Source organism: Neomonachus schauinslandi, chromosome 8 (genome assembly GCF_002201575.2).
Source record: "Neomonachus schauinslandi chromosome 8, ASM220157v2, whole genome shotgun sequence".
NCBI classification, from domain to species: Eukaryota; Metazoa; Chordata; class Mammalia; order Carnivora; family Phocidae; genus Neomonachus; species Neomonachus schauinslandi.
Window position 1 is genome coordinate 95,651,367 of NC_058410.1, and position 23,001 is coordinate 95,674,367.

A 23,001-nucleotide genomic window follows, 5' to 3' on the forward strand; every position below is an offset into this window, starting at 1 on the left:
TTACAACAGGGAGAGAAAAAAAGATAACAGGCATTGGTGCAACCTGAATGCATTTCAGTTGTGGAGGAAAAATAATTAACAGTTGAGCTGTGCTAAAAACAACATAGAATAGATTTAGCCCTATGAGTACACACTATAAAATAGTATAAAATAGTCACTTTCAGGTAAATAATAATTGGAATTTTTTTGGTGTGCTTTAGGAGTTTTAAAGGCATCCAATACTTGCATGACTTCACTTTGGCAGCTCAGGGCATGTTCTCCAAGTTAACCCTCCTTGGTCAAAGCTGTGAGGTCTAAGATCCCCTTATCCTCTTTGCCCTTTCCAGTGCTGTTCCACTGAGGATCTACATGATACCTCCCTCATTCTTTGCCTTTTTCTGTCCTTAGATGCTTTATTTCTATTGCTGGTGGAAGTCTCACCACTCTTCCAAGTAGTAATGATTATTTCCTTATTCTGGGTGTTAAATTCCTTCTAAGTGTGTTATACTATGTTTTACAAGATAATCTTTGGATCCTTTCATCTGGTTGTACAACATCAGCCAGCTTCTGATTTCTGTTTGCTGCAGCAACCAGTAGAACTGACTGGTATGCCTGGCCATGAACACTTGGCTGCACAAGACTGGTGTTTGTTTTTTGTTTTTTTAAGATTTTATTTATTTATTTGTTAGAGAGCACAAGCAGAGGGGAGCCCAAGGCAGAGGGAGAAGCAGGCTCCCCGCTGAGCAAGGAGCTAAGAATTCATGAATACACTGTTGATGGTATGGAAGGTAATACCACTACACACTTTTGTTGTTGTATAACAATGGCCATGAAATCCGTGGCTAGCACTCAATCCCAGGACCCTGGGATCATGACCAGAGCCGAAGCCAGACGCTTAAACCACTGAGCCACCCAGATGTCCCAAGACTGTTCTTGATGAATGTCTATTCAGTTGCAAGCCGCTGAACCCACTCTGAAAAGTTTTAGAGTGGGTCCAGGTGATGTACCTGTGCCTGTGAAGGAGAGGAGGTAAGGAAACGGTCTGTTCCAGGACCATCCCTTCCACACCAAAGATTACTCCTACTCTAATATCCTAAGGATTTATGTAGCATTTTTAGTTCCAATGAATTTAGCCTTTAGGGCTTCAACAGTTTTGAGCCATGCATCTCTTAAGCAACTTCATTCCAGTTCAGTGCTTAACTTGTAGTTCCAACTTAATGACAATTTACTGACTTATCTGTGACATCTCCCCCAGTGTAGTACTTTGTATATTTTCTTCTTTATTAGGCTGTGTTTTAAGCTTGCAAATGAGCTCAACATATTTTAAAATCGAGCTTACTGTTGTCAAGCACAAACTCAAGTGAGTTCGATGCTGGACAAATCTACATTAAGCATGAAAGTCTGCAGCTGGAAATGAGCAAACTCACCGGCACTAAAACGCATGCGCCCTTCCCTTTATTTACACCCTTTCTCTTAGGATCTGAACCAGGTGAGAAGTCGGTAAGTGGGGCGTGTGCAGAGAGCCCCGCAAGCTCAGCGCAGTAAGGAAAATGAGCCACACCTGAACATCCTTGGGCTCAGTTCCTTTTCTTCTCGGTTCCGGCTGCTGCGGACGTCCGCCGCAGGTGCCTCCCGCACTCCCTGCCCCGGGCGCCGCCGCGAGTGTGGCCCGCTCTCCACCATCTCGGCGCCGACGCAGTGCGCGGAGCAGGGCTGGTGCTCGCCGCCCGTAGCCCGGAGGGGCGCGCTCTGGGCTGGCGCGCCTCGCTCCGCATCCCTCTCCTCCCGGCTCCTGGCGCCCTCCTATCTCCGTCTGCAGTCCCAGGCCCTGCCATGGGGAATGTGCCATCTGCGGTGAAGCACTGCCTCAGCTACCAGCAGCTTCTCCGGGAGCATCTCTGGATCGGGGATTCAGTGGCTGGGGCACTCGACCCTGCGCAGGTACCACCTCGCGGCCCAGGGTGTCCCCACCCTTTTGCACACAGCCGGCTGGTCTCTCTCCCTGTTGTGTCACCACCGCTCCCAGGGCCCTCCCTGCAGCAGTTCCGTCTTGTTAGGCCTCACCTCCTAAAAGGTTCCCCATCCTCTCTGTGCTGTGAACGTGTAGACCCGCCTCTATAGCTCAGACCCAGCAAAGTCCCTACCTGTGGCCTTTTGCGGGACGCCTAAAGGAAACTGCTGCTTCTCTGTTTTTCCCTTGGAGGGGCTGCATTATAGAATATGCGTATCTCTTGGCTTTCCGCCAGGGATAGTGCCTTGATCTTCAGTTCCTTCCCTGTACCGTGTAACAAAGGGGACAATGTGTGGCAGAAAGAGGAATGAATCCAACATATACAGCTAGGAAAACATCGTAGGGGGAAATTATCTAGCGTATCATTAATTATCCCTAATGTATTTATGCTTCAACACGCTTGAATAAGCTTGAAAAAGATTGTAAATAACAGCAATTTCAAACCAAAATTGATGCCCCTGTGATTCCTGAATGCTTTAAGACAATAGGCAACTTAATTGGATCCACGTGTTTGCAGCTTAATGCATTCTCAAACAAATGTCAGGTAAATGAAAAAAGAAATGTGCTTTTCCTTTAAAAGAGCTCGAAATTTAAAATTTCACCAAGTAGTAACCGTGACGATTGTTATGTGAATGTTAAAGCATGGAAAAATGAAGGGGCAGTATAAGGGTTTCACTCTTTTTTGATTTTTTTTTTGCTGGATGCCAAAATGTTTATCCCTGATTCATCTTGTGAACAGCATAATAATTTGGGTTAATTATAATATTTCAGTGGGTAAACATAATTTGACTATGTGGCTTTAAATCAGCTCTTCTAATACTAGGTATCCATTTTTCCTGTAGTTTTACATTTAGTGTATTCTCAGCTTATTGTATCAGTATGTGAAATTGTGATCTTAGTTCTACAAATAGGAATTCAGCATTTGTGGATTCTTTCAAAACCAATCAGAAGATACAGTCCTCCTCATTACTTAAAAGATGGTCATGGTCATCTGGCTTGAAGCCTGTTGCTGAAAATGCACGAGAAGGAAAGATTCTTCTCATATATTAGCATGTCTATTTAATTTTTCTGCATTCTAATTTGATTTTTTGCTATTATAACTTTGCTTTTATAACTTTTTTTTAACTTTCATATTCAGTCTGTTAGAGAATCAGGAATCCTCTTTTCTTCCATAACTCTGAGACTTTACGTGATGTTTGTTGCTGTGTTAACATTGTATTTCTCTCCCTCATGTTCTGGTTTTGTGAGCTGTGGGGGCAGTGATGGAGACTAGGCTGCTACCTGAGGCTGTCTACTTTGCCCTGTTAAGAAGTGGAAGCAGGTTGTCAAAAATGACAAGGAGTGTGAGAAACAGCTATACCTTCACTAAATAGTGACTTCTTCCCCTGACTTCTTTGCCTGGGAAACTCTTACTCATTTTTCAAACACAGCTTAAATGTTACTTCCTTTAACCAACTCTTTGCTCCACCCAGAGTTAATGCCCCATTTCTGTGCTTCCATGGCATTTTATGCATCATTCTGTTTCAGTCCCACTCGTTGAATTGTAGTTTTTTATATCTTGCCTTATTTGAACTCCGCACCATAGACATCTGACTTGACTCATTGAAGTTGATCTTCCTTGGCATCTGTTTAATAACACCTGTAACTGCTTTAAGCCCTACGGAGTCTCTGGTTCCTTGGTCTGGCACCAGACGGACTCAGTGGCCTATCGCTGTCTGGTAAATGACCAGGTTCCTCATGACTTTGTATCCACACTCACGGTTTCAGTTACTGTTTATATATTTGTGTTCTCCAGATTTATATTCCTATCTCCTTCTTAGGCTCCAGTCCTGATGTTCAGCTGCTCACTGGACATAATCACTTGGATATTTCAAAAGCAATTCAAACTCAACATTTCCAAAATTGGATTCACATTCTCCTTCCTTCAACCCCAGACCTTCTCCAGTATTTGCCATCTCAGGAAACCATCACAATCTGTTCGGTTCTATACGCCACAAGGCAAGAGCTCTTCATTTTCATTTCCCCACATCCAAAGTATCACTAAGTCCTGCAATTTTACCTCTTAAATTTCTCTCAAATCCATCTTTTTTTTCCAACTTTACTCCTACTATCAATTTTAAAATGGCATTTTCTCTCATGGACTACTTAGATGATTGCAGTCCTTCTTCAACACCCATGTAACCAGTTGGGAGATGTTCTCTATTTCAGATGGAATCCTGCTGACCCCCCGTTTTATAGCCTTGTATGCCTTTCTCTTATTTTTAGGAATGAATACCAAAACTTTCAATGTGTCTCTGAAGCTTTCCCTGTTATTTGCATTGCATCTCTCTGGAACATCATCTTAAGGTATTCTCTTGTTCTTGCCACTGTGGCCCTCTTTGAATTCTTAATAATGTTTCCTCTGGAGTCATGGTCTTTGTTTTCCCCTCTGCTGGGAAGACTATTTTTAACGAATTAACTTCTGTTCACCCTTGAGGTCTTAAATGTTACCTTCTCATGAACTCTTTCCCAGACTCTTAAGGCAAGCAGCTCTTGTTATCCTATATGGCTCAGTACACAGTTCATTATATATAATATTAATTACCTATTTTTGTGATTATTTGATGTCTAGTTCCCTACCAGAGTCTAGGCATCATAAAAGTAAGGGAAACACCCGCCATGTCTGGTTAGTCTGGTTAGTCTTTCACGGCCAGTAAATACTTAATGAACAAATGAGTGAATGTTTATCTCCTGCTTATGGGGACCATGAAATTCTTCGTAGCATTTGCCAAATCAATGATTTGTACATTGTGGTACAATGATAAATATTCGTTAAGTGAATGCTAATGTGATGATAATGAATACTTGATGTCAATACAGTTTGGTCTTAGTGATAGAAGATGGATATTATTCCTGTTGGTGTCTTACCTTTTCATCTCACAGGAGTTAGGCTTTGAGGGAGAAGAGCTGAAAATGGATTCTGGGGTGTGTTGATGAGACAGCACAGTGCTTAACAAATCACTGTAAAATCGGCAGAGAGAATCATGAGCAGGACCTCTGGAATTTGAAACAATTTGGTAACTGTTGCGACAGATAGAATATTCTATTTTGAAAGAATCCTGTGCTAGGCAATAGAAGATTGGGAACCTAGATCTTTTTCGGCTACCAATTCATCCTGTGAGTTTGTGCAGGCAATATCCTGGCTAGATCTTAAAATTTCAGTTTACATGTGAGAGATAATAATATATCCCTGATAAATTATTAGGATGAAAAATACTGGGTGTGTATATGTGTAAAAACAGACACACATACATTTGAAGTTTAACAATTTTTTTTTATAAAGCTTTTTTTTAATTTTTATTTATTTGAGAGAGAGAGAGAGAGAGAGAGAGAGAGAGAGAGAGAGAGAAACAGCATGAGAGGGGATAGGGTCAGAGGGAGAAGCAGGCTCCCCGCTGAGCCGGGAGCCTGATGTGGGACTCGATCCCAGGACTCCGGGATCATGACCTGAGCCGAAGGCAGTCGCTTAACCAACTGAGCCACCCAGGCGCCCTGAAGTTTAACAATTTATTATCCAATACAAAATAGGTCAGTATGAATAAAAGGTTTATTGTACCACAGCTCCACAAATTAAATGTTTTTTTTAAGATTTTATTTATTTATTTGACAGAGAGAGAGACAGAGAGAGCAGGAACACAAGCAGGGCGAGGGGGGAGGGAGAAGCAGGCTTCCTGCTGAGCAGGGAGCCCGATGCGGGGCTCGATCCCAGGACCTTGGGATCATGACCTGAGCCAAAGGCAGATGCTTAACGACTGAGCCACCCAGGCGCCCCTCACAAATTAAATTTTTGAGTCTCTAATTTTTTGCTAATGACACTGATTTTTGCAGAAGATTCCTTTCAGAGACCAGGAGGTGAAAATTGATCATCCTATGGTTCAAGCTATCTTTTCAGGCCTGCTTTATTTTCTATGTTTGTCTCTGTTAAAATCGGTATGAAGAAGCTGGCTTAATTGGTATATTTCAAGGTTTTGCTTAAATGTAAGGTACCTGATAAAGCAATTCCTTTCTGATTTGCAAGTGCTGCTAAAGCAGTAGCTACATTTTTTTCATATATTAATACCCTGTGTGACAATAAAGTTCTCCAGGGCCTAAATTCTAATACAAGCAATATTTGAAATGCAGTAGATGTATAAAAGCAAAATTGTAGATTATGTGACATTAAACTTATAGTTATTGTACATTATATCCTGAATCCTTTAAGTTACATTTGCTCTCAGCAAAAATTATGATTCAAAGAAAGTATTTGGTATTAAAAGTTCTCAGGAATCTAACCTAAATATATTTCTGCATAAATTTAATCCGAGGATAATGTGACTGTATGCTTTTTAGTTTGCAGCTATGCAGTTGTTAGTACATTTACTAAATACTTTAGGATGACTGGAGAGGAATTTTCAGAAAAGAATCAAGGCACCATCCCACTGTTTTTTTTATTTGTCTCAAGTGTTCTTTTTCCCTTTTCCTCCTATTATGCTTTCCCCCCCCTTTTTCTCCTTTTATAGCTTCTTTTGAGTGACCTATTTTTAGTCATTTTCCTCCACCAGAGCTTAATTATACTGTTTTTACTATACTCTTTGTTGCTATGTATAAGATGTCAACACATGACCTGGACTTATTAAAATATTATATACATTGGTATCTTTGCAACTTATTAAACATGCAAATATAGTATTTTAGCTCCATTACTGACTTCTGCTTTTCATATTTTGTTGTATATGTTAATTTTATATTTGTTGTCTATATGTATATAGTTGATACACATTTTATATTTAGAATAGATTTCTTTCCTTTGGTCTTCCTTCCTTCCTTCATCTCCATTTTTCCATCTGAAATTATTTTCCTTCGGCTAGAAGTAGTTTTTTTCCTACATTCTTTAGTAAAAATCTGATGATTTTTTTCATTTTTGTTTAAAATTACATTTATTTTGATAAATGATGTACATAATTGTAAGTTAATACTGACCATGAATATATAGTCCACATAAAGAATTAAAATGCATGACAACAGCACAAAATGTAGATTTCTCAAGAGATGTAATGGAAGCCAGAGATAATGAAATGAACTTTTAGGCTTATTTTTGCTTCTTTGATGATAATAAGTTTTCTCATTGTCTTTGGTTTTTCACAGTATGACTATGATGTGTCTAGATTTAATTTTCTTTGCATTTGCCAGTGGTTTGTAGCATTTTTTGGATCTATGGCTCCATGCTTTATTGGCTTTCATAGGCTTTAGAAAATTTTCAACCATTTCTCCTTAAGTATTGCTCTGTTTCTTTTTTAATCCCTCCACTTGGGCTTATCATTTGAAAAATCTTAGAACTTTCCCTGTGCTCCATCTAGTTCTTACACTCATTTTTGTCTTTTTCACCTTTTTTTCTCCATGTTCAGTCTGAATATTTTCTTCTCACTTGTATTCCATTTCACTAATTCTCTCTTCAGTTGTAATTTGCTGTTAATCTAATGTATTGAGTTTAATTTTATATTTTTGAGTTGATGCATTTCTATGTTGTTTTTCAAAACAACTTTTTTGTTCTTTGCTACAATTTTCCATCTTGTCATGAATTCTTGAGTATTTATCAGTGTTATTTTTAAGTTCTGTGATAACTCCAATATTTGGATCTCTAGTGGGTCTTATTTATGTATCTTTCCTCTTGGAATGCTTACTGATCTTTGTGTGTTAGACACCTGAAATGGAAATTATAGACCTAACTTGAGACCCCCCAAATTTTCCTTCCCCAAAAGGGTTTTTTTCCCCCCCCCCCCCCCTTATTTACCTACTTCCCCTTGTTTGCCCTCCCTGCCCCACCTCCACCTCTGGCAACAATCTGTTCTCTGTATCTATGAGTTTGCTTTTTTTTAGATTCCACATATAAATGATACCTCACTGTATTTGTCTTTCTCTGCCTGACTTATTTTGTTGAGCATAATGCCCTTAATGTCTATCCATCTTGTCACAAATGACAGGATTTTTTTTTATTTTAAAGCTGAAAATATGCCTCTATATATCTACTACATCTTATTCATTCATCTGTTGATGGACACTAATGTTGGCTATTGTAAATGATGGTGCAGTGAACATGGGGGTGCAGGTACTTTTTAAATATAGTGATTTCCTTTGGATACTTAGAAGTGGAATTGCTGGATCATATGGCAGTTCTATTTTTAATTTTTGGAGGACCCTCCATACTGTTTTCCAAGGGGCTGCACCAATTTATGTTCCCACCAATGGTACAGGAGGGATCTCCCCTCCCCCCACACCATCCTTCACTACACTTATTTCTTGGATTTTTTAAAGTAGCTGTTCTAATAGTTGTGAGATGCAGAAAGGATTATCTTTAGCTTTTAGCAAATAGTATAAGGATAGCTTACCTTAAGCCTATCAGATGCTTAGCTGATTTGAGTCTGGGCCTACTTTACTTGTGAGGATTTGTCTTTTTCTCTTCACCCTTTCATTTTGTCACTGTTCAGGGGTTCTAACTGAAAAGCCTAGAGTGTTTACCAGGGTATCCCCTAGCTGGGACCTAAAATCAAAGTATTTTCTCCTCAGCCTCTAAGACTTCTAGAAGCTCTGATGATCTTCTCAACTGCTACTATTGAATTGGCAAATATTTCAAGAGGAAGTCATGATCAGTGTTGGTCTTACCACTTTGTTTTTCTTCTGCGTATATATTTGGTATATTGGCCACTTAAGTACTCACTACCTTGGCAACTCTCTGAGGCTATCAAACAAGTGTTTTCATTAATATTTTGTCCAGATTTTCTGGTTGTTCTCAGAAATTCACTCTGAACAAGCTAGTTGAAATACTAACAATATAAGAGGGAAAATGTAAGAAAACAAAACAATTATGCAATGTAATTGGAGTTGTAAAAATATATTACCATATTACAAAAATTTTGAGGTAGTTACGTTCCAGATAATATACAAACTGTTTAGAGTAACTATTTATCTTCCCAGCTTTATGAGATATAATTAACATATAGCATTGTATAAGTTTAAGGTGTACAGATTTGATACACTTACATATTGCACGATGATTACCACCTTAGCATTAGCTAGCATCTGAGTCCCATAACAGAATTTACAATTTCCTTTTTGGGGTGAGAAAATATAATACCTACATCCTTAGCAACTTTCAAGTATATAATGCAGTATTATTAACTATAATCACTATGCTATACATTAGATTTTCAGAACTTATTTGTCTTACAGCTGAAAGTTTGTATAGAATAACAATTTAAAACTCCAAAAAGGAATTCAAAGATTGGCTTTTTTATGAGAAACTAATACTTCATGGAAAAACAGACTATTCCAATGGTTTTCACTATAAATAAGAATTATGAAAGAGATTTTAAAAATTAAAATTATGCTCAACTTCAATATCTGGCTTTAGAGGAGCAATATACTATTTACTCCTTCTGTGTGACATAGTTCAGTAAAGTTTGTTGAATGAATCAATGAATGATTAAATGGATAGTCCCTTTATGGTATTTTGTGTCTATTGATAAAAGTTTATCTCAAATCTTTTGATTTTTTTTTTTTATTGACATGGAGTTGGTAAACAAATTTTATTGTCATTAACCTTTTCTTTTTAATCTTTTTCATTGCCTTATTTCATTCCTGGTTAATTCTTTCTCTTTCTTTGTTGATTCCTAAGCCTTGGTAGAAATCAACATATTTTATCAGTTGATTTGAAAAGTATTTTGTAGGTTTGTAGATCCTCTCTTCTATATGTATGTTTGTATCTTTGAGCATATGTATGACGTGCTAACAACTGATTTCTATTTTTTGAAAAAAATCCTGCATTTCTGTTTTCTGAATTAACATTTTAATTTTCTTTATTTGAATATTTAGCTCATGTAATTTTAGTCCTCTTAAAAATGCCTTAAGACAGTTCACATCCATTTCTCTGTCATTTTGCTTTAAATTGTGTCTCTTATAAGCTGAGCTGCTTATCTGATTGTCTCTATCCTTAATTAGGTGAATTTACCTTTAATTACATGTGATTATGTGTGACTCTTGATATGTTTATCCTATTTTCTGCCATATCTGTCAGCCTCACCACTTTATATTTCTTATCTTTGAGGCTATTTATACTTTTTTGGTGTTCTTATTTTATATTTAAATTAATATGCTTGTTTGGAACAAAAGATGTATTTCACAGAGTGAACTCCTTCATATTGAGGAAAATGTCTGTTTCATTACTATTACACCATGGGTCCTCGGATAGCATGTTACCAGGTATATTGCCGTTCTCGAGACTCTCTTTGTTAACTTAAGATATCTCACAGGTAGGTGGAAGTAGAATTCCAAAGACTTGTAGTACTGATGAAGCCTAAGATTTTAGTCACGGGCACAACAAAATTAGAAAGTTGAAAATATTTGTGGTCAGAATCTTAATAAGTGAGCAGTCACAAGCAGTAATAAGCCCTTCATATGACCATGTGAATTAATGGCTCAACTAAAGTAAAATCCAGTAAATTTCAGTGGAAATCGAATATTGGATAGAAGGTTCACCAGGACATTGAGTAAACTGCAGAATAATGTCAAAATTGGGGAGTAAGAAAACAATGGCAAACTAAGTTCTAATGGCTTTGGTATATAAGGAATACAAGTCCTCAAAAAGGGCTAAAGGGCCATATGGCCAAATCACATGGATCTCAAAGGAATAGGAGTTTTCATACAAATAAAGAGTGACAGTTTTCAGGAAGTAATAGAAACTGCAGATACCATCCATACTTCTGGTCACTAAGCAAGGTCTAGAAAGCTAAGCAGTCTGTACATGAGAGGGTTACTGGGCAGGTGCTTTCTATAAGGGTGATCAAGTCTTTATTTAAGGCCATAAGATGATGGGAATGTTCAGTAAAGAGGTTGTGAACGTGGTGGAGCTTTTTACTACAGAGCTGAGTTTCCAGATAGAAAAAGAAAGAACTTGAGTCTTCACATAACAAGAAAGGCCTAGAACTACATGGTTCTACAGAGGAAATAGATGGTTGTTGAGAATAATATATGGGAAAATGACTAAAGAAAACAGGATTGTGAAATAAGGTGGGTTACCTTGTGTTTGATCCTCAACAGTCTTGTGATGGATGTGGTTCTCTTTGGGTATCTCCACATCAGCCAAGTCCTGGATTTATTGCATTTCAAGAGAGTCGTCCTCCCTCGAGCATGGAGACTCCAAATCTTGGAGTCCCCTCTAATTTGAATTGACTGATATATGCGTTTGAAAAAAAAAATAAACTCTTTGTCAAGATTGTTTACATGTTGATTCCCAACTAGTGAATGGTGAGACCAAGAGCAGAAACCCTGATGGTTGTGGCTTGGTCTCTGTACAGTTGGGAAGAATGCTCCCATGTATACTTCATCCCATGCATACTGCATCTAAGATGCAGCCTTTTTATTCCTTTTTCATATTTTACATTTTAATCAATTAAGACACATTATTTTGTATGAGTTCTCTATTCAGAGTACTTTCATAGTTCTAGAGCTACCGCTGTGGAGTGTTCAATATGTGCTAGGTCCTGCCTAACTGCTTTCTGTACAAAACCTCATTTAATGCTCCCAACAATCCACTTTATAAACTGAATATTTGGGATGCAGAAAGGTGAAATGACTTGTTCATGGTCCACAGCTAATGACTAGCAGAGCTGGGAATGAAATTCAGGCAGCTCTAGTTTCAGAGCCCTCTATTATTACTACTAAATCGGTGTTTCCTTGACTTTTCCAGTGATAAGATTTACCCTGAGGTGTTTATTAAATGTACCAGAAATTCTTATTCAGTAGCTCTGAGATGGAGCCAAACTATCACTGTTTTTACTTTTGTTTTGTTTTGTTTGATTTTTGAAAATCATGTGCTGGGTGAGACTGCCACCCCTCCCCCCCATATCTGCTTTCAGAGGGTCTGCTGTCATATCATGTTTTTTTCTAATCTGTCTTTCCAGAGCTCCTGGCCGCTGTCCAGGAAAGACTCCTATGAGTTTCAACTTCCCTTCTGTCCTCTTTGAGGTTGAGACTAGAGTTCTGCCTGGAATAGAATTGCATTGGATACAAAAGGAAAAACAACTTGGTTTCCAATAAATTTCCTGTTCCCTTCAATCTCCAATACTTTCTGTCCTTGGATTTCTGTTGGCTCCTGTATTTCTTGCTTTCTCTTATTCCAGCTGGCTTTCACATCCTTCCCTCCCCCCACTCTATGTTCTTGTTTTTTTCATTAGCTGTGAGCTCCTCCAAGTCTTCTGGCTTTCTTTATGCTTATTCACTCTGTGCTGTAACTTTCCCTGACCCTTTCTTCTCTCCTTGATTCTCCCTTTCCAAGTTTAGCTTTTATTTTTGTTTCTTTTATTTTTCCTCCTCAACTAAGGGGCTAGACTGTGCAGAACCATGACTTTATGGGTCACTCTCATGGAACAGATCATAGTAAAAGAGCTAAAGCAGAATCGTGTATTTGGGGAATATTATTTTTTAACAGAAATTCTGATTTGAAAGTGATTGTCCAGCCTGCTTGAAGCCCTAATAATAAAAGCAGCATATAGATAGATTCCCAGTTTCCTCCTGCCAGTCTCTCTATTGTTAGTCTAAGTGGGAGATGCAAATTGGCTGTTTCACAGGTGAGCAGAATTTAACCTCTGGAAATATTTTGTTTGGTCAAGACTACACTGAAAAGATAAGTACATAGAAATGCTTTAAGCAGGACTTGCACTCTTTATTTGTATACTTAGCTGCCTCCGGCACCCAGATTATCTTCCTGTGCCGGTGGATTACCTTCCTTTGATTTTGTTATCCTTGGTGGATAGTTACATGGGGATGCTTTAATGAGCACGGTTCTCAACAACCATCTGGGACATTTCTGAACGTTGGCATATTTTCAACACTATAGACCCTAATCCTTACTACTCGACAGACAGGAGTTAAGTCTTTAAATTACCAGAAATTTGCCATCTTCCCCTTTGGATGATCTTCCTTTTTTAAGTGATCAGAATTCATTCCTAAGGGAACACTGAGGTGTTGTTGCATTTCTTCTACATCTGACCAATTTGGGGCCAATTTTTATGTTCTTTTCTTTGGAAAATAATACTGGTTGGCAGATCTTGTTCCCAAAACATGCATTCTAAAATCAGACTTCATATGAAGAGCCTTTTATGTGAAGATAATTTAGAAAATTATTCAAGTTTATAGATGTTTATATTTTTTAGACTTTCCTCATTTATATGAAAGCCTAGTAATAATGTAAAGGAAAGCAAAGTAGTGGGAAGGCTCTGAAAAATATAAAATGTAAACAAAAACTACTTTCTACATAAGTGATGAAGGGACCAGAGCTGTGCATTACAAACATGATTTTGATAAGAGGAGCTGATACTTCCTTCCCTGGTTTAGAGAGCGGAAGGGCTGAGCTCCAGCTCTTGGATGCTGGCAAGGTGCTAAGGACCCTGGTGGGCAAGAAAGGGAGATAGAAGCACTAGCGCTTCCATCCCAACAGCACTATTCAGGCCATGTGTTCATTTTTCATTGCTGTCTCCCGAAAGCTCATTTATTCATCCTGCTTTTTATTTGAATCCTGCTTTTTCCTGCATTCCTTGATTGAAACTCAGTTACAAACACAAGCCTGCAAATAGGTTCTAATGCAGTGCAGGGCGAATCCATGAGGATGATAATAGTCTTTGTGTTGGAGGTAGATTGGACGTCAAATGGGATTTGCATAGATAGAAGGCATTCCGGGTCAGAATAAGACGATTGAACATTTATGGGCAGACTTAATGTAATAAAGTCATGGAGAGTTATCCATTTAGTTAGGAATATTTCTGTGTCTGAGTATATGCATATCAACCTACATCTGGATCCTCTATCTGGTCTATTGTCTCTTACAGGGAAAAAGAATTTAAAGGCCCCAATCTTAAAAATTGCCTTACTAGTTTTTTTCATGTTTGATTTGAAAATGGATGCTTATGTTTTGCAAGTGGTGAATCTTATGAGTATTTGGCTTATGTTCACCTCTCCCTCTGCCAGCCCCAATCCCTGTATAGTGCTTAGTGGGCCCATCTTCCACTTAGAAGTAGAGTTCCCCATCAAATATTTTTGAATAGATGGAAGTATCTCTACATTAAATACACAATATTTTTAGTGTGAGACTGAGAGCTTAGAGATGAAACTATATTTGATTCTCCTTTCTGTTATCCAGATCTTTTTAATATATTTCTGGAACTAAATCGTTTCTACGTGTTAAATACAGCAAACTTCAGGTGCTTTCTGCCAAATTAACGGACTTTGTGATTGGCACAAGTAATATCAAAAATAGTACTTTTGGGGGTACCTGGGTGGCTCAGTTGTTAGACGTCTGCCTTTGGCTCAGGTCATGATCCCAGGGTGCTGGGATCGAGCCCCGCATCGGGCTCCCTGCTCAGCTGGAAGCCTGCTTCTCCCTCTCCCACTCCCCCTGCTTGTGTTCCCTCTTCGCTGTGTCTCTCTCTGTCAAATAAATAAAAATGAAATCTTTAAAAAAAAAAAAAAAAAGTACAGGACTTTATGGCAAGCCTTTTGGCTTTTACTTAGTAAATGAGGTGTTATCTAAAATCACAGTCAGGGGGACGCCTGGGTGGCTCAGTCGGTTAAGCGTCTGCCTTCGGCTCAGGTCATGATCCCAGGGTCCTGGGATCGAGTCCCGCATTGGGCTCCCTGCTCCGTGGGAAGCCTGCTTCTCCCTCTCCCACTCCCCCTGCTTGTGTTCCTTCTCTCGCTTTGTCTCTGTCAAATAATAAAATCTTAAAAAAAAAAATAGTACTTGTGTAGAGTTAGTAGTTTTAGTTGTGCTATATTATTTTTTACATTGGACGGTAATGTAGATTTTTAAATCCAGGTGCTAATTTTTTTTTTTTTCTTTCCTGGCTATGAAGGTAGAATCTAGCTTTTCATTCACTTTCCATATCTCTGTTTTTACTGAGTTAATTCACACGGTATACAATATGCATCTTCTCAGATCTCCGTTTTATGGGAGAAGGAGTAGACACACTGAGGGGTATAATGATACCCTCAGGGTGAGGCAGCTTCTCTATTGCAGTGTCTCAGCCACAGTCTCTGGTTTTGGATTCAGTGTTTGGGCTGAATATCCCACTGATAGTAAGCGCATCAAATGTCACCTTATGCTCGTTAACTTTCCAAGTCACGCTTCCCTGGATTTGTGAAGTAGGGAAATGCAGATGTCAGGAAACTTTGACTACATAAAAACGCTTTTAATACAAGTTTCACTCTATGAAATCAGCATTTCATAAAGTCGTCTTGGTGAACTTTATTAACAAGCAATGGGGTCTAGGAAGCTTGGCAAACAAGGAGGCAGGGAACCCCAAAGAGAACATGTCTGTCAGACATCTTTCCTTCTGGGGCTTCCTTCCAAATGTTTTTGGATCTTGAAGGAAGTGGGGTGGCTCTGTGCCACTGCTTTCATACATCTGTAACCCACTGAGCGTACGGAGTCTGGCATTCCCTTTCTAAATTCTTTCCTCAATCTGTATTTATTTCACTGTGAAATAGAAGCTGATCATACAGGTTAATGTTGAAGTCCAAATATGAATCTTATTTTACTTAGACACAATTTCTACTTCCTGGGAATTTTGATTTAAGGACTGAGAATTCTCAGATTTTTAAAAATGCGATGGCACTGTTCAAATCTTGCATTTTATAGAACGCCGTGGACCTGGTCAAACAAAAGCTGAGGGCAATCTGGAGTTCTGTCTGCCTAGGTTTTAGGGCTGTGTTTAAAAGACATTCGCAAGACCTGTGGAGAAACAGATGTAGTTATTCAGAGTTTCACTCACGAATGTCTGCTATCACTTAGTCCCCATTCCCATATGACACGATTTTAATATTTAATGTAATTCTGCTAAATGTATGCTCTAGAAAATATTGAAAGAAAAACTTGAGCTAAAGGAGATGGAACACAAACCTCTGTAAATACTCCTCTCTAGAGAGCTAGATCTCTTAAATACCTATTTGCTCTTTAAAAAATGTATACAGATATTGGCCTTTTGGTGAGAAAGGAATAGTGATAACTTGTTAAACAGAACATCAATCATTTGTCTTAATAAAAAATTATTATTTAGGGACAATAGTATTATTTTAGCATACCTGCTCTAGATTGCCAACTGACTTACCAAATGGGACAAATGAAAGAATACAGGAGATATAAAATGCTACATAAACTGTTAATAGAGTATTATTAACAGGAGTTTGGGAAATCACACAGCATCAGTATTTTTTTTTTTTTTAAAACATTTTATTTATTTAGTTGATAGCACGAGCAGAGCAGGGAGAGCGGGAGAAGCCAACTCCCGGATGTGGGGCTGGATCCCGGGACCCTGGCATCATAACCTCAGCCGAAGGCAGACACTTAACGGAGGGAGCCACCCAGGCGCCCCTCACACAGCATCAGTATTAGCAACCCCACTACCAGATGGTGAACTTATTCCAGTGACTTTGCTAAGGGCTTTATTTAACTTCTGAACTCCTAGATTTGCATAAAGAAGATCCCGTTATGCTCACTTTTGTTTTTTAAAGATTTTATTTATTTATTTGACAGAGAGCGAGAGCAGGAACACAAGCAGCGGGAGTGGGAGAGGGAGAGCAGGCTTCCCGCTGAGGAGGGAACCCAATGTGGGACTCGATCCCAGGACCCTGGGATCATGACCTGAGCCGAAGGCAGACGCTTAACGACTGAGCCACCCAGGCGCCCCCGTTATGCTCACTTTTAATAAGAGGAAATGAAGGCTCAGAGAGTTAATAAAAATCTCTGTAGGCCACATAACTAGTAGAGGCCCTGGACTTGAACCTGTAACAGTTTCCAAAGCCGGTATTTCTTAGCTACATCCTATCAGTCTGTTGACCAGTATGAACGTCAGCTGTTTTGTACTCACTTATTATAACTTCATTTAACATAAATTAATCTAGAACCTTAATAATTATCACTTTAAGGAGGGAGACTGCAGTCGGTTACAAATGACGGGATGATACAGCTCACCTTCCCTCATTAGTTCATTCTGAGACTCAACATTTAAAATCTGAGGTGGAAGAGCCTGAATGAATCCTTATTTCAGACAGAAGTTATTCAGACTCTTTAAAATGATGCCATTGTTCTTGAATCTTTGATAACCATCCCCTTTCGCTCTGTACCCAACAGCAGCTCTTCTTTTACCCCTGTACTCAGGGAAATGGTTTTATAGGATATTTCTGAGAAATATGGCCTTTCTTAGTTTTTCAGTAAGTAGCTTAAACTTGGGGCAAGTACAGTTGACTTAAAGTCCTACCAAAAAGGTCAGATTTATATAAAATGCATTGTATTCATACCAAGTACTATGTTTGTAGACTTCACACACCAATTGAAAGTTCCTGGCTAAGTAAGTTCTGTTGGAAAAATTTGTTTCCTTCAACCACTGCATCTTTATTCTGTTTTCTAAGAGGTCATCGAAAACCATAGTGTGTAGAGTAAAACCACACTATTATACAATAAATGGAACAAAAAAAGAAAAACTCATTCCCATAAAATGTGCTGAAGTGCTATTGTGAGGTTAATAAAAACCTTTATTAAGACCTGGTTTGTTTGAAGCATAGAAAACAAGAATTTGCTGCCTGACCCTGAAGGTCAAAAAATAAAGACGATGAAACAAATTGTATATAATCGATCATCGAATAAAAAAGGTAATGGGTGAGAAAGAAAGAATAATCACATAATCACAAGGCAGTTGTTCTAGCCCTACAATGTGTCCCTAAGAGAAAAACTTCAAGGTGTTTCCATTTGAGAAATGAGGAGCTCAGGAACCGGTCACATTATGACTGAACATTTGAGTTGAATTTATACTGTCACAGATGCGCTTTCATATGGCTTTGCTGTCCTTCCATTTCTGCTCAACATTTCTAAAAAAACAATGCCAAAGTAGGGAAAGTTGAGGTGGTCTGTTGTGTCTTTCTTCCTTTCTTCTTGCCACTGGGTCTGACTTTGTTCCTTGAGAGAGCATCGGGCTCTGAGGCTGCAGGATCCACCTCTGAGGAAGCCACAAGCCTTATGATTTTTGATGCCTCTTTTCTTTTACTAATAAAGGCAAAAGCAAGAGAGGACCAGCAGCTTCTTTATAAACTATTGAGAAGGGAAAATAAAAATGATTCTTGCCATTATTTTTGTATGAACTCCTGTTTAACTAGTTTTGATGAAACCACGGGCAAAACTTTGTATCAGATTAACTAATTACCAAACTACATGTAATAACTTTTTGTTTTCTGATTCCTAACGTCATTGGAGACCTTATCTATTAACCAATAGGGATAGGAGAAACTGAATGCTAAGAGCTCTTTTAGAAAGTTTGAAATATTTATTTTTTTATTATTTTTTTATTTGACAGAGAGCAGGAACACAAGCAGGGAGAGGGAGAAGCAGGCTTCCCGAGGAGCAGGGAGCCCGATGCGGGACTTGATCCCAGGACCTTGGGATCATGACCTGAGCCGAAGGCAGACGCTTAACGACTGAGCCACCCAGGCACCCGAAAGTTTGAAATATTTAGAAAGGACTGAGACACACTAGACAATAGATATATCCTTAATTCCTAGGAAGGAAACCTACATGTGAAAAATTAAATGTGTGCCTAATCATTAGTAAAATATACAATTCTCCTAGATGGTAAAGACCACAGGAGTTCAAAACCAGGAAAAACTGAGCATATTCTTACATTGTTTTGTTATTGCTGTTGTGGCAGAGTATAATTATATTTGGTCTGTAGGGTATAGGTTTTATTTATCACATTTGGCTCTCACACCCCTGATGATTTATTAGTTATAATTAAACATTTGAGTACTTTCCAAGTCCCAGTACATTTTAGTTGCTCTAATTTTCATGAAGACCAATATCCATAGCTCAGGAGCTTGTTCCTGTGAATGTTTATCATCATGTGAAGACATATATACCTACTTACTGAAAATCACCCCATCCATGTTCAAACATGTTTGTGAGTTTATGAATGTACATCTCCATGTATGTAAGTTTAGGTCTATGAATATATGTAAGTTCATATTACTTTTGGGTAAATGGTAGTATATCAGCATGGTTTTTGGAGTCAGAACACTCAGGGGAAAATGATGAGCTGGGCAAAGAGAGATTAGGACCTGGAGCAATTGAGGGCATTGTGTATGGGATTGATAGAAGAAAAACAGAGCGACCACTGAAAAGTGGGCATCCAGGAGAAGGCATCAATTAGTATAGAATCTTCCACAGTGCCTCTCGTTTATCCTACCTGCCTTGTAATTGATCGCTTGGCTTATTCTGCTGACATCTTTGAGTGTCCTTGAGACTTCAATATATTATCTCAAACCTTCAAATAACCACTATTAGTTATTACATCTGGTATTATGTCACTTTGGACAGTAGGACCTACTCTTGCCACACCAAACCTGTGTAAGTCAGCCATTGATGTTCCAACTTTTTCCCTCTACAAGGACTTGAAAGAGGCCCTAGAGACCAGATGGCCTGGTAGGGGGGGCAGCAGATCTTGAGGCCTTTGCTGAACAACCATCTTCCATTCTCTCAAGCTATTCAGCATTAACATAATGACTCTGTTCCTTTTAGTGTGCTCTAATATACATGGATGTTACCAATATTGGTATTTCAAATACCACTGAAAATTTAATAAGAGGTAGAAAAATATTTAAATGACTTGCAGACTTTATAAAGAGAGTTTGTAGAATTGTTTGAGATTCGTGTTACAGTTTAAAATTTCATCCATTAATTACTCTAACATATGCTGAGAAGACCGATTTGGAATGGTCCCAATGAGGAAAGATAAATCATTTTCACTTAGACATAAAATAATGGTATTTGAAAGGAAGGAGTTAGGAAGCTATGGAATTAGGATGGATATTAATATAAAGATTGTGATTTTTTAATTTTTATATTATATTGGAAGAGGGATTTTATTGATTTTATAGTTGATGGTGATGGGCACTTAAGCATAGTCATATAGATTTTCTTTTAAGTTGGCTTAAACTAGACCCATGGTTCTCAGATTATGTCCTTGCCTCAACAGCATCATCACTATCTGTGAGCTGGTTAGAAATGCAAATTCATGGATCCAACCTGACCTAGAGAATAATGATCTCTGGAGATGGGCCCAAGAAATTGTGTTTTAATAAGCTCTACAGGGGATTCACATGCACATTAAAATTTGAGAAATACTGATCTAAAGGAATTGCTGATGACTAAAGGCCATTATGATCTATACAGGAAGCAGCTGGGATGAGGCTTGAGGTTTGTCTCAGGCTTGTAGGGACCTTATTTCCAAAAAAGAATCTCCATTAACTGAGGTTGTAAAAGAAATAAGATGCAAGTTTTAAAAATGATTTTATAAGAATACAGTATAATTATATTCAAAGTTATTAATATGAGAGTTCCAATCAATAATTTTAATAAATATTGAATGCTTTTAGTTTAGAAGAAAGCAGTTTGTTGGGATGCTTGTGTCCCGAATAAATTGAACAGATAATGCTGCTGAAATGAACTATTTATGTATAGAATAAAGTTAAATTTTATTGAGCAACCTGATAAATTTTGCTAGAGATTAGGTTTCCAAATAGAAGCTTGGTTCGCTTAGCTGGAAGGTATAAAGTCTAATTAGTCATTGCATGTAACCTGTTTGTTAATTGTTCCTCTGAGGGGAAATTGAAAATCAGCCTTTATGGTTTATTTTTTAATGGACACTGAATAAAAGAACATTGATTTATTGCCTAAAATGGCTGATAAAGTTTGCATCCAACTTTAGCAGAACTGTGCAAAATTTTTTTCTTTGTTTTGATGTTTCAGTCTGCAGATGTTAGCTGTTTTTGTGAGGAAATAATGGTGTTAGCTATGAGTTTTCTTGGAAAGAAAGAACTTAAAAGCTTTAGAGTGCTGTAATCAGAGTCGGCATAGCCAGATGAACATGGCTGGAATGTTAGGTGAAGCCCATGGGGAGTCCTTCCACAGCAGCATCTGGAAGGAAACAATCAGTGACTGGAGGGTTTACTTTTCAGGCAAGTGATTAAGAAGTGATTAAATGAAGGTGTTAGGATGTGAGGGAGGGAAGGAAGCACTGAAGGTGTATATGCAATATGGAACAGAGGGATTATGGAGAAGACTTAACAGAATGAATCGTAGATCACAGCTGAACTTATAAAAAAAAAAAAGCTGGAATTGGAATTTGGACAGAAAAGCTTATAGGTATCAAATGAAACAGAATATGAGAGTCACATAATACAGAACATACTGGAACATATTTTCTTGGAATAGTAAAGACAGTGATGATGTCTAGTTATTCAGAGCCACTGGAAATCATTTTTTAGAGTTGGAAAGATATCCCACATTATACCTTTATAGTCTTACTCTAATTATATTGGCCCTACTTTAAAGTCCTAAGAAAGCTCTGGGGTTTGTAAATAGAAATCCAAGGCTTTGATCAAGTGAGTGGTTGTGATTTAGCAGTTTGATACCACCTTGTTCATAATACATAATGACAGTGTTGCTTTAAATTGCTTTCCACAGAAATTTATTTTTACTCTTCTTGTAAATGATCATATCTTCCTGCCCGTTTCTCTTGCTTAGTGACTATTTTCTACTCCAAACTGTGAATGAATGAATGAGTGGTTGAATATATGGAATATATGGGCTGGTCTGTTAAATAAAAAAAATTTTCATACATAAATAATTTTATACATAAAGGAGCCTCACTAAAACATGAGAAGCTCAAGGACAGTCAAGCAATTGAGGCTTATATGCCATCCCGAACCAAGGAGAAAGGGAGTAAGCATCTGGGGCTTCAAAGAAGAGAAAGACAATTGATAGGAAGAGCAAAAGTTTGGTAAATGTTTGTCATGCCACACAGACAGTAGGACACAGAGAGGAATTTGGACAAACAGGCTCTGGGGAGCTTCCCCTAGCTTACCACACCTGCCCTATAATTCTTGTAGTTATCTCTGGTGTTAGCTCTCTTCTTCCTGGACCAGGCTCTGAATCTAAATTCTTAGAGGCAGTTAATGGGGATGTAAAAAAGCTTTCTGAGTCTTTTGGGCCTTGACAGGCTTCAGCTCAAAATAATCTACATGTCAAAGTGACACATTTTGGGGAGACTCCTTCTGAACCCCCTTCAGTCCCACCTATAAAGCTTCGCCAAGAAGTTTGACAGTCCAGAAGCTGAGTTGTTAGATTGCTCCATTTCACTGAACCTGTCTCCTAAGTCCTGAGAATAGGTATGTTCAGTTAAACAGTTGTCTCATTTCAGGGGATGGTGATGCAGGTGGACCCCCAAAGTTAAGTTTATGGTACAATCAGGTTTTTAATAAGAGACATTTCTATGGAAACAAAGGAAAAAAATGGTTAGTGATTGGACAGACTATAATCCCAGTTTCTGAGTTTTGAAGGCAGCTAGTTGAGAAAATTTCTAGATGTCTGGCTTGAAGCATCTTCAGGTGGAGTGAGGGCAGGCAGAGGAAATCTGATAGATAATCCTGGTTTGTAGTTTGAATGTCTCTGGTGATCTTTCTAGGTGGTCACTCAGCAACTGGCATGAAGATTGTTTATACATGAACTATTGTGATTTCTCTGAAGTTCATAGCAAATTGTCCAACTCTAGCTTGCATGGCTTAGGGAAAAGGGCAAATTTAGTTCTCAGTGATTTCAAGTCAGAAAGATAGGAGTGGGCACCTCGGTGGCTCAGTTGGTTAAGCGACTGCCTTCGGCTCAGGTCATGATCCTGGAGTCCCAGGATCGAGTCCCGCATCAGGCTCCCTGCTCAGCGGGGAATCTGCTTCTCCCTCTGGCCCTCCCCCTCTCATGTGCGCACGCTCTCTTTCTCTCTCTCTCAAATATTAAAAAAAAAAATAGAAAAGTGTAAGTTTGGAGAATTGTAGCCAAATATTGGAGGAAAAAACTGGAGGAATTCAGGGTCTAGTCCAATTTATAGGTAGAAAACAAAATCTCA

At 38.4% G+C, this 23,001-nt stretch overlaps 1 protein-coding gene across 3 annotated transcripts in view; it reads left to right on the forward strand.

The window, feature by feature from the left end:
* The first annotated feature begins 1,812 nt into the window (after nucleotides 1-1,812).
* The window catches only part of HMGCLL1 (3-hydroxymethyl-3-methylglutaryl-CoA lyase like 1), a 180,749-nt gene continuing 159,560 nt past the window's right edge, over nucleotides 1,813-23,001 (forward strand). For all 3 annotated transcript variants that reach the window (XM_021692059.1, XM_021692060.1, XM_021692061.1), the window contains exon 1: nucleotides 1,813-1,920. In XM_021692059.1, the coding sequence (XP_021547734.1) occupies nucleotides 1,813-1,920 (108 nt within the window). The remainder of the gene's footprint in view (nucleotides 1,921-23,001) is intronic.